Source organism: Chamaea fasciata, unplaced genomic scaffold, assembly GCF_029207755.1.
Source record: "Chamaea fasciata isolate MVZ Bird 193981 ecotype frontalis unplaced genomic scaffold, bChaFas1.0.hap1 SCAF_9, whole genome shotgun sequence".
NCBI classification, from domain to species: Eukaryota; Metazoa; Chordata; class Aves; order Passeriformes; family Sylviidae; genus Chamaea; species Chamaea fasciata.
Genome location: NW_027094094.1, coordinates 31,538,971 through 31,553,653, shown reverse-complemented (window position 1 = coordinate 31,553,653; position 14,683 = coordinate 31,538,971). Strand labels below are relative to the sequence as shown.

The 14,683-nt window shown below is 44.7% G+C and overlaps 1 protein-coding gene across 5 annotated transcripts in view; it reads right to left on the bottom strand.

Annotated features, from left to right (window-relative positions):
* PCDH15 (protocadherin related 15) overlaps nt 1–14,683 on the bottom strand; it is a 300,245-nt gene that overhangs the window by 20,555 nt on the left and 265,007 nt on the right. For all 5 annotated transcript variants that reach the window (XM_066191711.1, XM_066191709.1, XM_066191706.1 and 2 more), the window contains 2 exons: nt 6,419–6,595; nt 1,095–1,313 (listed from right to left, as the gene is read on the bottom strand). In XM_066191711.1, the coding sequence (XP_066047808.1) occupies nt 1,095–1,313; nt 6,419–6,595 (396 nt within the window). The remainder of the gene's footprint in view (nt 1–1,094; nt 1,314–6,418; nt 6,596–14,683) is intronic.

Below are 14,683 nucleotides of genomic sequence, written 5' to 3'. Positions count from 1 at the left end.
TGAGGCTCTTTCATTTCTTTAAGGCCTCTGTAATTTAGACAACAGCCACTAATGAATTCCAAGATGAACTGGCTCACGGAAGCAAATTTTCCATAGAATTCTGGGAGAGGAAGAGCAGTTTGGGAATGATCTGCCATCTCAATGGTGCAGAAGTTAATCAAGCTCTTCTTTAAAAGGCCTCTTCTCTTCACCCAAAATGGAGAAAACGGGATGTGAATACAATCATTAATTAAAGAATAACTCAGTGAATAAATGGATTTATAAATCTGTGAACCGGAATATAATGTGTATGTAAATTTATGAATATAATATTTAATTAGAGAATAAATTTATATTATATACATATATATGTATGTATGTGTATATATATATATATATATGTACATACACATATGGAGCCATTAAGTTCAAATGCAGTGATTTAAAATATGAAATATGAAAATTTAAGTTGAGAGGAACTTGTTGCAGATGTAGATTTGAATTAATTTATCAGCCAGTTACTGGAATCACTTCAGTGTATAAGAGGCAAGAGGAAATATCAAAAAAAATATCTCTGATGTTGCCCTAAAATGGCAGAAGACCAGCTCTCCAGGAAACACTTGCAATTAAGAAGCTCAGGAAAAAAATATTTTAGGATTTAAACAAAAACACTGGAATCCTCCAATTTGATTTTTGATTCATTTCTTGAAAAAACACCTTTTTCCCCAGTCTTTTTTTTTTTTTTTTTGTATGGAATTTGAATCTTCAAATTCAAATTCGAATTTGAAGCTTTGAATCTTCACTTCTGTATCCAACATCTGCGTTTTGAGCCAGTGTTTTGGCACAAAAATCCTGCACTGTGTTAGGAAGCCCTTCCCGTGTTCATCACACCAAGCATCGAGCAACCCTTGCGGTGAGAAGAGGATTAAACCCAGAAATTAACTTATACAGTAGAAATACAGACAATACATACAAAACATTATAGAAATAGGCAATAATACGTAGAAATTATTCTTGTGATGACGAATAATCGCCAAAGCGACTCTGCTACAAAATGCATCACCTCGACTACGATGTTACAAGCCCTGGGAAAGGAGGAGAAGGAGGGTACTCACTGCCGGTAGCTGACCATGACGATGAGGATGGCTGGCATGCAGCAGAGGATGATGATGACAGCCAGGGCCAGCAGTGCCCCCTCCGTGTAGCCCACGGCCTGTGCCTGCTTCTTCACGTTGGCCACCACATCCGGCGTGCGGATCTCCAGGATTCGCCCGCCCTGGCCCAGGTAGGGCTGGAACTCCTTGTTGATATCCAGCAGTTTGCCATCCAGGAACCTTCAATGGCACAAAAGCACCCCATTATTAGGGCCGAGTTCATGAGGGGAGTTTAATCATGGCAGGTTAATAGCCCAATAAAATGCATACGTCATCTTTGTGGGCTTTGGAATAGTGGCAATTCCCTGTAATCCCAGTGCCAGGGACAATTCCAATGTACTTAACACCAGGACACAGTTTGAACACTGAAAAGGAGGGCTGAGCTGAGCTCATCCTGATTTCCAGGGGCACAAAGTTCTCACTGGCATCGCAAAGGCCTTGCTTTGGGCTTTTCCTTCTCTGCTTTGATCCTGAGGATCAACCGACCCTTCCTGGACACACCCCTAAGGACCACTCCGCCCAAAAGATCACTTTGGTCTTGCCCAAGGCAGTGGTGGAGTCACCATCCCTGGAAGTGTTCAAAAATCTGTGGACGTGGCACTTGGGCACATGAGACAGTGGTGGCCTGGGCAGTGCTGGGGAATGTTGGATTCGATGACCTCACGTCTTTTCCACCCTTAATGATTCCACGGTTGTTGTTCCCCAAAAATCAGGTAGTTTTCAGAGGATTTGCTTAGCTCAGGGAAATTCTTTGGCTGGCTGGACAAAAAAATACAGTGTCCAAGGCTTTAAATTCTGAAGGAAAATCAAAATCCTTGGATCACTCTGGAAGTGAGGATTGAGTGTCTCACAAGCTGCCCAGCTCCAAAGACCAAAATAGGAGATGTGTTAGGATGGAGGATCCTAAAAGGTGGGAGCTATAGCAGAATTCCAGATTCTTACGTGTTCAGGGGCTCTCCTGAAGACAGAGAAGAGGAAAAAGACCTCCAGAATACTTCAAATAAAAAACAACAAAAAACTCCTGTGTTTTTGTGAATAAACTCTGAATGTCTAAAGAAAGCCTGAGAGAGCTTTGATTTCCTTACTCTGATCACGAGACAGAAATTCCACGCCCCAAATACCATTTCTTCAAGGGCGGTAATTTCTTACAATTGACTTCCCCCCCAGATTAATTTCCTGATAAATCCTCGTAGTATTCCTTGTCCCTGTTTTTTATTTTGGGGAGAATCCACTCTGCTCTGGGTGTGTAATGGATGAACTGGATCTCACCACAAGCAGAACAGCTCATCCTGAATGCTGAATCTGGGCTGGTTTCGCAATACTGAGGGCAAAGAGGCTGCTCACCCCCACCCTCACAAAGGTGTCTGGAAGAATAATTCCCATTCCTGGCGTCTTCCACAAACCATTTCCTTGGTGCTTGAGAAAAAAAAAATCCCTTCTGCAACCTAAATGGCATAACATTCTCTTGCTGCTCACTAGATGTCACTGGTGCATGTCCCACGTCCTTTGAGCTGGCAAAAGCCTTCTCAGCAGGACGGCATTAAATCCCTGGATGACTTTAACTATCTCTCCGTTGAAATTCCGCTGGCATTTTCCCGACAGAGCCTTTTAACAGGTTCGTAACTCAGCCGTGAGTGTTTACTCCGTGATGGAACCTGACACGTTGTGCAGGAGCTTCACACAGTCTCCTCTTAACGGGAGACATTTTCCATTTAATTTATGCAGGAGGAATTTGTTGGATTCAACTGGTTTTTATGCTCCAATAAATCAAAGCCTCTTCCCTTTAAAAGATAGGAAAGGAGGCTGAACGTTTCAGTCTGGGAAATTATCTGAGTGGCCTCAGAGTCTTCTAGGGGTTTGTGGAAGAGGGAGGACATAGAGTGAAGTACAGGTACTATTCAGACCCATTTTGGGGGGGTAATTAAACAGATTTGGAGCAAAAATCAGATGAGGAGTGACTGAGGGAGCTGGGAAAGGGGCTGAGCCTGGAGAAAAGGAGGCTCAGGGGGGACCTTGTGGCTCTGCACAACTCCTGACAGGAGGGGACAGCCAGGGGGGGTCGGGCTCTGCTCCCAGGAACAGGGACAGGACAAGGGGAAACGGCCCCAGGCTGTGCCAGGGGAGGCTCAGCTTGGACAGCAGCAGGAATTTCTGCATGGAAAGGGTGCTGAGGCCTTGGCAGGGGCTGCCCAGGGAAGTTTGGAGTGCCCATGGCTGGAGGATGTGAGGACATGGTTTAGTGGTGGGCTTGGAAGTGCTGGGGTGCTGGGTTAAGGCTGGATTTGACGAGCTCAGAGGTTCTTTCCAACCTAAATGACTCTGTTTTATGAGATCCCTGATTAATAAAAACTTCAGATAATCAGTCAGAACAGTCTGAAGGAAAGATATGGATCTGTCATTGTGTATCAATTTTACGAAGTACAGGACAGGGAAAATTCTGCATATCTTGAGAGACACATGGGTTTTACTCCCTGGCACTGGCTGCTACATCCACCAGTTTCAAATCATACCTTTGTTTTCCAGCCAAACATTTTCCTGAAATTATTGTGGTATTAATATTATGGATTAGGGGAGCTTCATGCTTTGGTTCATGGTGACAACTGTGACTCTGTTCAGCTGCTGCTTGGTGACCTGCTGTCTCCACCCTCTTCTCCCAACTCCAGGTGCTTTGGGTTTGGACCCCTGACTCCTGCCTGTATCCCTGCAGTTCTCCACCTGCTGTTCCACTTCACCCTCAATTCTCCTGGCACTCGACCTTCACAAATAATTATTTTTAAACAGTGGCAGGTTCACAAGAAATTCCATTAAATCAGAGCCTCCACTCTGCTTTTGAAGCCGGAACACAGCAGGTGTTCCCAAAAAAGCCCATTCTGGAAAAACCACAGGTATCTTCCAATACACAATCATTTGGTGAGCTGTGTAAAAATCCCAGCTGGCAGAAGTCACTAATTCTGTGCTGTTGGTCCTGGATACACCATGGAATTGTTGACCACTTGGAAAATCACCTGTGGGAATTTATCTTCTATAAATGTTTAAAACAGGATGTTCTGTTTCTTTCGGACTTTTTCATCATTCTCCCATCATATCCAGTTTATGAAATGATCCTTTCTCCCGCTGATCCCTTTTCTGTCAGATCCAGAGCAGATTCTTGGCTGGCAGAAGGGTGGTTGGGACTCGTGGCTTCCCAGTGAGGGGACAACCACTGCTGAAGTGTCCTCTGACCATGGCAGGAGGAACCCTGAGCCATCGCTCTGAAATCAAACTCCCAGGAGAGACCTTTATCTTTTTAGGAGGTTAAAATCTTTGTAGATTTGGGTACATCCCTGGCCCAAATCTCCTGACGTTCTCCCACTTTCCAGTGAAAACTTGGGAACTGCAGCTGCAAAACTCTGTCTCCTTACTCCAGTGGGCTGACAGTCACTCACCTCTACCCTAAAGCCAGGGAAGCATTCCCTGGGATTTTGCTGATTTAAATATACAAGAGCTTTTGAAGAGAAGAAAAAAAGCCCCTAAAAAACTCAGTGTGCAGGCACAGGGAGCATTTTAATGAAGTTGTTTCTCAGATTAATCCCCCCGCTGCCTGTTGGAAAATAAGATTTTTAACCCATCTTAACTCTATTCTGCTCTGGGTACTTCACTGGACATCTGAAAATCCCTAAGAAGACATTCCAATATAATCAAAGGCCTCCAAAATGAAGAGGGGCTTTTTTTTTTTCTGACCATGAAGAGAGTCTGCAAAGGGAAAAGTTTATTTTTTTCCTGGAATTCAAAGAGCCAAATGCCACCCTGCACAGATAACAGCTGATTTACATATCCTGATAACAGTGGATTTACTGAGAGTTTTCCAAAGGGAGGAGGAAAAGAGTGTCAGAATCTTGAATAAAACTGGGAAAAGATCACAATGCCTCCATTCTGGGAATGACCAATACTGGACAAGTGACCACAAACACTCAAAGACCTAAAAAGACTGAGTGACCATGGGGATACCTAAAAACAAATACCAGGAGGAAGGAAGAAGGCTCTCTTGCCACTCCTCTGAGAGCTGTTATTGCTATTAATTATATTTAATATAAAATTTTTATATAAAATATTCATTTTTTAATATTCCTAGTTCAGAAAAATGATGCTGGAAGACTGAGGTGGGTTCAGAAAAACCTTCAGGTGATTAAAAGAATTAAAACATAGCCCAGAGCAAAACTTCTCAAGAATAAAAAAACAGAGGATAATGTGAACATGAGCGTAGACCTTGGTGGGACCCAGAAATTAAAAGCACCAATGGATGCTTTAATTTAGCACCCAAAATTGTAATAAAACTGAGCCTGGAAAAATTAAAAAAAAAAGACAAAAGCCTAATTTTTGACAGGAAATTAACCTGCAATAACACCCCTCCGGTTGTAGTTGATTGGATTTTCTGGTGCAGTCGCTTTGCTGACAGACATGTTCCAAGCAAAATTAATTTGGGTAGTTCCCAAACATGCTCAGACTGATCCCCGTGATCTTTCCCAGCCTATAAAATCCGAATATCTGCAGAACTTTCCTATGCCATGGTTCATCTACAGTCCACCAGGAGCTTGGGAGAAGAAGCCCTTTTCCAACCCCATTTCTCTGATGAGGTTCACAGCCTTTTCCTGCCAGGCTGCTGAGGATGTGCTCAGCACAGGAAGAGCTCAGTTGGGTTCTCACCGAGAGAAAAACCAATACCATGGTGGAACATGTGAAAAAACCGAAAAAAACAAAAAAACCCCAAAAAAACCAAAAAGGTTTTTTTTTTTCTTTAGAAGAAGAACCTGATTTGCATTTTGGAGAGCCTGATCTCCTGAGTGGAGGTGTGCACTGGGTCATGTCCCAGTCTGTTTTACATGAGGTGCAAACCTTCCCTTCCCCTTCCCTTTCCCCTTCCCCACAAAAATGGATTCATGCTCCAAGCAGAACCTGTGAGAAGCCTGAAGGTCAACGCTGCAGCACCAAAGCCTGAAGATCACACAGGACTTTGGGTACACAGGAAGGAAATTCCTTAGAGGAATTTCAGTTGGAAGCTCCTCCACAGGGTGGAAAAAAACCTATTACAAGCTGTCGTGGTAACAATGTCTGAATTATGTGGATTGGGACAATTTAGCCCGAGGCACTGGACTGAACTAGGAAGTGGCAAATTCCCAAGGCACCCATAGGGGATATCCATGCAGAAGCTGTTTCATGGATTTTTCTGTTCTTGGTATGCTGAAGAGACCAACAGATTCCCAAACAATCCATGGAAACAGAGGGAGATCAACAAAACAAATACTCACTTAAAAAGCTCATTTCTCATGATGGCTCTGTTGGTTTGCGGGTCGATAGCGTAGACCATGAGGTCGGACTTGGTGTAATCCTCCTCGGAGTATCCATCCCCAAACCTCCGTGCCCCGATGGATTCCACCACCACCGTTGCCCCCGGAATCTGGTCTTGGACGTAGCGTTCCAAAATCCTAAAGGGAAGATGGAGCTGGAAAGCTGCAGTGATTGATGTGTGCCGCCCACCACTGACCCCAGCCCAGATGAGGTACTGAAAGGCAAAACCCATAGGATGAGAAGGATTTTGACCTTCAGAGCACTTTTGAAAAGGAATCGCTGCTCCATGTAACCTCTGAAATGCTGAGAAAAGCCCAGCAGTGCTCGGAGAGGTCCTCAGAAATTGTGTCCTTAAGTCGAGCTCTTTGTATTTATGACCCCAGTTGAGTTTTAAACGGCTCATGGCAATCACCACCTATATTTCACACAAAATCCCCCTGTCAGCCTTTTATTAAGTTATATGATGCCAGCACTTCCATTCCAGCCTTCCACGGGGTGCATTTCATAAATTTTCACCCAGAGAAACAACCACTTGAACGATTTTTGGTGGGATATTTCATCCGATATCACACAACATTTCAGGGGCTGCAACACCTGCTGCTCCAAAAGGCACCAGGTTTTACAGGCAGGAGGAAATTGGAATATTGGGCTGACACTTTTACCACAGGAAATAAAATCAAATAAACTGCAGCAGGATTCCACGAGCAGGGGAAAGAAAGGCTGATAGAATTTAGAGGTAACAACAATATCAACAAAAACAACAACCACCACCACACTTGCTAAAGGTTGATGAAGTTTCCAATGTGGGACCAAGAAAGGCTCACTCAAAGCCCACAGAGAGTTTTATAAACAAAGGCATAAATGCAAATATCATCAAATCTGTGAAAAAAAATGGAGGGAGAAATAAACCAGAGCATTTGGAAGCATAAAAGTTCATCTAAAATTGTAAGAAAATATTGAATTTCCAGGGCTAATTGATATGATCAGAAAATCAAAAAGCAATGGCTGAGCTGGGAGGCAAAAGCAAGGAACTACAGGGAATGTGTTGCCTGATCCATCAAGGATGCACCAGGGTGTGGAGGAAGACATATCTCCCACAAAAAAGGACATCAGTGACTTTAAGGTGTCACTTGTTTAACACAAAACCTTCTGCAGTTGCTGAGGTTACATTCTTGCTGTTGTGGTTTATTCCCTGACAAAAGATTTCCTCCAGCTCTTGATTCTTCAAGACTCCTCATTCACATTTATCCAAGGAACATCTCCTCTCTTTGTGTGGAAACTTAGTGTGCCCTTAAAACCTGTTGTAAGCTTTTAAGCTTTTCTATAAGGTCTTGAAAAATTCAAGTATGTCAGAGCCAGGTCATACCTGAGGAGTGAATATATGGAATTACTGCAGGGAAAATAGGCATACAGATTGTCTGACATGGTGCTCGGGGAGTGGTGTCCTCTGAACAAGCTCTCCTGTTGTTCGCAGATATGGAGAACTGCTTATCTGTGCTTCTGGCACGCTCTGCACTGGCAGCCAAGGTGAGAACCTGTCACACACACCTCAGCAATAATAATTCCCTCAGGGAAAACCTGACAGGACCAATCTGGGATATGGAGATTATTATAAAACCCCACCAAACATGATGGAAGTGTAAATGGCTAAAAAGAAAACACAACCATCTTTAAAAGGGTGTTCAGCACAAGGTGTCAGGCAGAATAAATATGTAAAGGATTTGCCTCCATAATTAGCATTAATCATCTTCTCTTACTGTAGGAGGAGATGATTTTCATGGAATCACAGAATCCCAGAATCCACCCCATGCCTGATGCCCACTTTGTCCCCAGCCCAGAGCACTGAGTGCCACCTCCAGCCCTTCCTTGGACACCTCCAGCCATGGGCACTCCAAACCTCCCTGGACAGCCCCTGCCAAGGCCTCAGCACCCTTTCCATGCAGAAATTCCTGCTGCTGTCCAAGCTGAGCCTCCCCTGGCACAGCTTGAGGCCAATTCCCCTTGTCCTTTTCTGTTTTCTTTGTACAGAACTCTTACTACACCCAAGACAGAAATACTCTGTCAGGTTGGAAAGTTCTAATGTAGGGTCACTTCTGGAAGAATCAGCAATAACATTCCCTTTCCTCAGAAATTCCTGGCATCCTGCTGGAATTCATTGCCTTTGAGAATATCTTTGTCTAAAACATTATTAAAACTGAGGAACAAACAGAATACTTGGACAAGGGATGGAGGGCCAGGACACAGGGAATGGCTTCCCACTACCAGAGGGCAGGGTTAGATGGGATGTTGGGAAGGAATTGTTCCCTGGGAGGTGGGCAGGCCCTGGCACAGGGTGCCCAGAGCAGCTGTGGCTGCCCCTGGATCCCTGGCAGTGTCCAAGGCCAGGTTGGATGGGGCTTGGAGCAGCCTGGGACAGTGGAAGGTGTCCCTGCCCATGGCAGAGAGTGGAATGAGGTGGGCTTTAAGGTCCCTTCCAACCCAAATCAGTCTGGAATTCTGTGATATCACTTCCTGAGAAATGAGTACATTGCAGCCATTGGCTATTGTGACATGGCAGGAAACCCCACAAAGTCCAACAGAATGGCAGCAGTGTTCAATTTGAAACACACAAATTGCATGTTTAGTTTAAAACAGAGAATAAAATCACACTGAAGACTGAAAATCTGCAATTAAAGAATTCACTTAAAAATAGGGCAGTTCCCTGTAGAGTTGTTTGAAAAATCCTTCAGCTGACTTTGTGATGCTGAAAACACTGTAGTGTTTTAGAACTCCTCTGGAAATGGCTACTTGCTTGTGGTGGTACTCACAAAAGCCAATCTTTTTTAGATTCCTGCTTTGAAGTAACAACAGCATCCGCAGCTCCACTGTACCGATCAGCAGAATTCAATTTAAAATTAGTCGGTCACTTGTTAATCCCACAAGGGTCATTCCCATCCTCCCAAGTGTGTGTAAGAGGTGGAATCAGGAGCAGAACAGATGATGAGCTTTCCAACTGCTCCAAGTCCACTGGAGCTGCTCAGTAGTGAGGGAAATGCCTCCCAGTGCATCCCCATTAGCACAGCTCTCCGAGGTCCCAGCAGTGACACTGGACAAGAGGAGTTGATCTGTCACTGAGGGATCCTGAGGCCCAAAGTTCCCTGAAAATCCTGAGGCGATTTTTTTTTCACTTTTAGATGGAAAATAAATGGAAAGGCAAAACGATACAGGGGTACTGATCTGTCGAGCTGCCCATTGGCTGGGGAATTCTGCTCCATGAAGCCCCAGAGTGCTTTGGGCTGGAAGGGAACCTTAAATCCCTTAAAGTAGTGTCATCCCTGCCATGGGCAGGAACACCTTCCAGTATCCCAGGCTGCTCCAAGCCCCAGTGTCCAACCTGGCCCTGGACACTTCCAGGGATCCAGGGGCAGCCACAGCTGCTCTGGGCACCCTGTGCCAGGGCCTGCCCACCTCCCAGGGAACAATTCCTTCTCAACATCCCATCTAACCCTGCCCTCTGGCAGTGGGAAGCCATTCCCTTGTTCTGTCACTTCCCACTTTTGTGAAATTCCCATCTGCAGCCTTCTTGCACATCCTCTGTGGGTACTGGAAAGTGGCTTTCAGGACATTTCTGAACTGGTACTTCTTAGAACATCCCTGAAAGCAGCAGAAAAAACCTCAAAATCTGGGATAAGGCACCACATTCCCAGCCTGCTCTCAGTGCCATGTCTATGTGTTTATATCCTGAGGCTGCTGAAAACTCCTCCAGGCAGACAAGAGCCTGGAGAACACAGGATTAAATTTAGGGGTTCACCCTGGCATCACAGCAGGAAGTTCTTTAGGAATTTAACAACATACTGTGCCTTTGGAGCACATAAAACATTTTAAGAAATGAAAAAAACAACCCCCCAAACATTCTTTCTTTCAGGACTCAAATTACCAAAGACTTGGAGTGAGCAGTGTTGAAGATTCAATATCCTGCATAATTTTTTGCTAAAATTCTATTTCCCAAAAATAAGCTGGTGCATAATAAGGATGAATTTGTATTCCAGGTATTTGAAAATACAAATTTGGTAACATGCAGAGCCGAGAGCATCCAGCCCCCACCATCAGCATCAATACAGACTTTTCAAGTGCTTTAATTAACTCCTCAATTCTGCTCCACTTCAGCCAAATTCTGACTGTGTGGAGTCTTTGTGAGATTAATAATTGACAATGAAACCACTGGATTTTCAACTGGACTTTCTCAAAGAGACAAGAACCAATTCCAGCCCCTCTGGTGCAGTCAGTGATAGATTTGGGGGGATACACTGGAGACCCAGCTCCCAGATTCCTGATTACAACATAAATAGAGCTCAGGGAAGGGTCTGCTCATCCTATGGTGCCTCGGCTTTCTTCCAAACCTAAAAATATCCCTTGTTTATAAAACAGCCTTTCGCAAAGGTTATTTTTCTATCACACACTTGCCCAGCAGGAAGGAGCAGCACAGAGACAATTCCCTCTGCATAGCATAACTTACGTAATATTTCATAATAATATTATTAAAAATATTTAGAAAACCACCCAGAGCCAATGCCTTTATACCCACATATCCTAATCCTATAAAAGCAGGGAATCAGAAATCATTAAGGCTGGAAAACGTCTTTTAAGATTCAAGCCCCACTGTCACCCCAGCACCACTACAAGCAGATTGGCTTGCACACTAGAAAGGAAAATTGCTTTCTTACACACTGCTGAAGCTGCTTTCCTTCTCTTTGTGCTCCTCCTGTAAAATGCTGCCCTCCAAAACCCCTACACGCACTCCAACTTTTTATTTCAGCCTCATTTGTCCCAGTCGCAGAAGGAACATTGCGCTCATCCAAAGAATAATACCCAGGGACATCTCCCCTCTGATCCCGAGGACAATCTCCAGATCTCAGCACAAAAGGGCTTTTTCCTGCAATTGTCAGCAATTCCCAGGGAAAGCAGGAGTTTACAGCTTTATCCACTGCATTGGAGAACTTTGGAGAGATCCATTACCACCACAACCCCAGGAGTTACGGAGAGCAGGAGCGCACTGAACCAGCGCTTCCCAGCTGCCAGGGCAAGTGGCAAGTGGAAAAACTGGAGCTGTAGAAGTTTTGGTCTCAATTACCCAACTTAATAAAGGTGGCCTGCAGTTATTAATCATCCTGATTGCTCGGGAGGGAGGGTGGAACAGGCTCTGTGAACACTGCACCAAGCCCTGGGACACTCTCCCAAGCAAAGCCAGACTGGCTGGACATGGAACAGCCAGCTGGTGGCAAATGTCCCCCTAATCTATTTATTTCATAGATTGGATCCATTTAATCTAATTCAATCAATTATCTTATTATCTAATCTATTCCTTTTCTAAGTTTGCAACTGAATTTGGAACGAAACATTACAGTGTGAAGAAGTGACAGAGAAAGAGGGGAAGGGAGGTGGGGTGGAGGGGAGCAAAGTGACCCCAAAACGTTCCAGTCAGAGAGGTAAAGGGTAAAGAGTAAAGGACAAAGCAGCTACAGCTGGATCTGTGACTCAGGAACATTTCACAAAGGGCAGGAAACCAAGAGCCACCTATGGAGAGGGCTCAAGGGCAAGGTCACTGTCACCACCCCAACAGTCCTGTCAGCTGTAATTAGACTTAATTCAAAATCATAAAGTGAGCACCGGAATGTGACCTCTCCTGTGGGAAAAGTAACAAGACTGAGTGATTTATACCCTGCAGCTGAGATGTGTTCATTTTTCACCAATTCAGAGACGGAGGAGAAAAAACAAGCCACAACTGCAGGGAAATCATCCACATCTGAAACACTTCCCTGAACTGTGTGTTCCAGCTCCCAGATATAAAATTTATTGTCTCATATACTATGATTAGACATAAAATCTTATGTGATGCACAATGTACATGTGCTGTATATTATGATCCATAATTTACAGCAGTATTTTCTCTTTTAAGTGCAGCATAGTTTCTGTGCATTAAGTAGAGCTCCTTTGAAGAATGATGGCAGTCAGCTTTAGATATGCAAACCATTAAGTTGGAAGGTTCAACGTTCATATTCCAAAAAACTCCCTCAGCAATAACTCCAAGAATCAGCACTTGATTCTACGTTTGGATTTTAAGGGAAAAGACTGCCTGGCCACCTCTGCATTGTGCTAGAGGGCTCAGCATGGATCTTTCTTAGGTGGGAAGAACATAAAACTGACTGAGAAATGCATGGCTGAAGTGAGGGGAGATACCCTGGAGAGATGCATGAGGAAGACCTGGGGATCCTGATATCCGTGGGGCAGCAGGAAGAGCCTTGGCAGCAGGGCAGGGAGGGATGGATGGTGGCCCCGTGGGCAGCCCTGGAGGCACCTCTGGAGTGCCGTGTCCAGCTCTGGATCCTCAGCACAGCAGGGCCAGGGAGCTCCTGGAGCGGGGCCAGCGGAGGCTGCGCAGCTGAGGAAGGGCCTGGAGCATGTGGGAAATGGCCAGGAAAGGCTGAGGGAGCCGGGGCTGTTCAGCCTGGAGAGGAGCCCCAGCTGAGAGGGGCCCCGAGCCCTGGGTGTCCCTGTGTGCAGGGAGGGCTCCCAGCAGGGCCCAGGCTCTGCTGCGGGGGCCCAGCAATGGCCCCAGAGCCACGGGCAGGGCCTGAGCCCAGCAATTCCCCCTGCACAGGAGGCACAACTTCTTCCCTGGGCAGTGCCCGGCCCTGAACACATTGTCCACACGGCCTGGGGGGCTCCTCCCTGGGGCTGTGGCAGAGCTGTGTGCACACAATGCTGTGCCCTGGGCTCTGGGATGGCCCTGCTGGAGCACGGAGGTGGCACCACGTGCCCACCCAGCTCCCTGCAGCCTCAGCCTTTATGTGACTCTGTATTTGATCCAAACTCTCATTTAAAGCCACTCCAGTAATCCAGTTCAGAGGAACCCATGTGATAGCTCATCTATACAGGAGTGTACAGAGGAATTTAATTCCCAAGACAGTTCTCTTCCCTGCACGATGGGAGAAGCTCAGGTCTCTCTTATCAGCGTGGCTTATCTGACTTTAGGCAGAGCTTTAAGTGGCCATCATATGAAAACCAAAGAATTAAATGCTCTGAGAACCACTTTAGCTCTTTTATTCCAGTTTAATTTCAGGAGTGGGATTCGATGATGCCTCTGGGCTCCTTCCAAAGGAGGATATGCTTCAATTCCATGAAATGCTGTTCCCTGCCCAACAAAAAAGCAGTCCCCTAAACTTCCATATTTCAAGAACACTCTGGCATCTATCTCCACTAAGTTTTCTGAACAAGAGAAACACACACTGAATTCTTCATGAAGCCTCAGCCTATTTTCTCTATCCCTTCTGCAGCAGACAGAAAGGGGTCTCTACAAAGCCATAATTAAAGTGGGTGAGAGAAATGTCAAATGGGACATTGATGTGTAGCCCAGAGAATATGGAAAGCTTGATGAAATTAAAGCATTTGAAGGAAAACACTGAATGACTGCAAAAGATCCTTTTGGAAGTGTCAGGAAAGACAAGTCCACTGTATCCCTCAATAAAAACCTAAGCCAAATAGACATGCTTTAAATCTTCTCTTCCTTGCTTTGCTCCCTTTATGTGGACCATTAACTCCCACCCATCTCTGGCTATGCTGAGTGTGGAAGAACTGAATTATATAATTCTTATTACCTCATAACTCCTTGTGAAAATGACAGAACCTGGTATAACTTCTCCTCCAAAGTTGTTTAAATCACTGTTTATTTTATTGTGAAAAATGACTGTAATTCTACAAATGACCCATGTACCCCCTTCCCTAACATTCCCCATCACCAACTTTTGGCTAAATATTCTATTTTCAGGAATTAATATTTGCCAAAATGAGAGGAGAAAGAGCTGAGTAACCTGTGTAGTGACTAATTTAATTCACAGAACACAGAGTGGTTTGTGTTGGGAAGGGATCTTAAGGATCAGCTTGTTCAATTCCCCTGCTACACATAGGGGCACCTCCCACTAGACAGGGTTGATGACAATCTTTTTATCTGTTAATTAATTACACACAAAATTTTTATAAATTACTGCATTATTTGAAGTGGCAAAACTACTTCAGTCTGAGATTCTAAATAATTTGGTTTCCCTTTGCCTGAGGTTGCACACAAAAAATCACAAATTCTTATTTTGTTTTTGTGGGCAGCACAAATTATTAAACCTGTATACAGTCAGGGAGAGGGTGATCTTTTAAATTTAGGAGAAAAACATGAAAAATTTGGAGAGAGCAGTGAA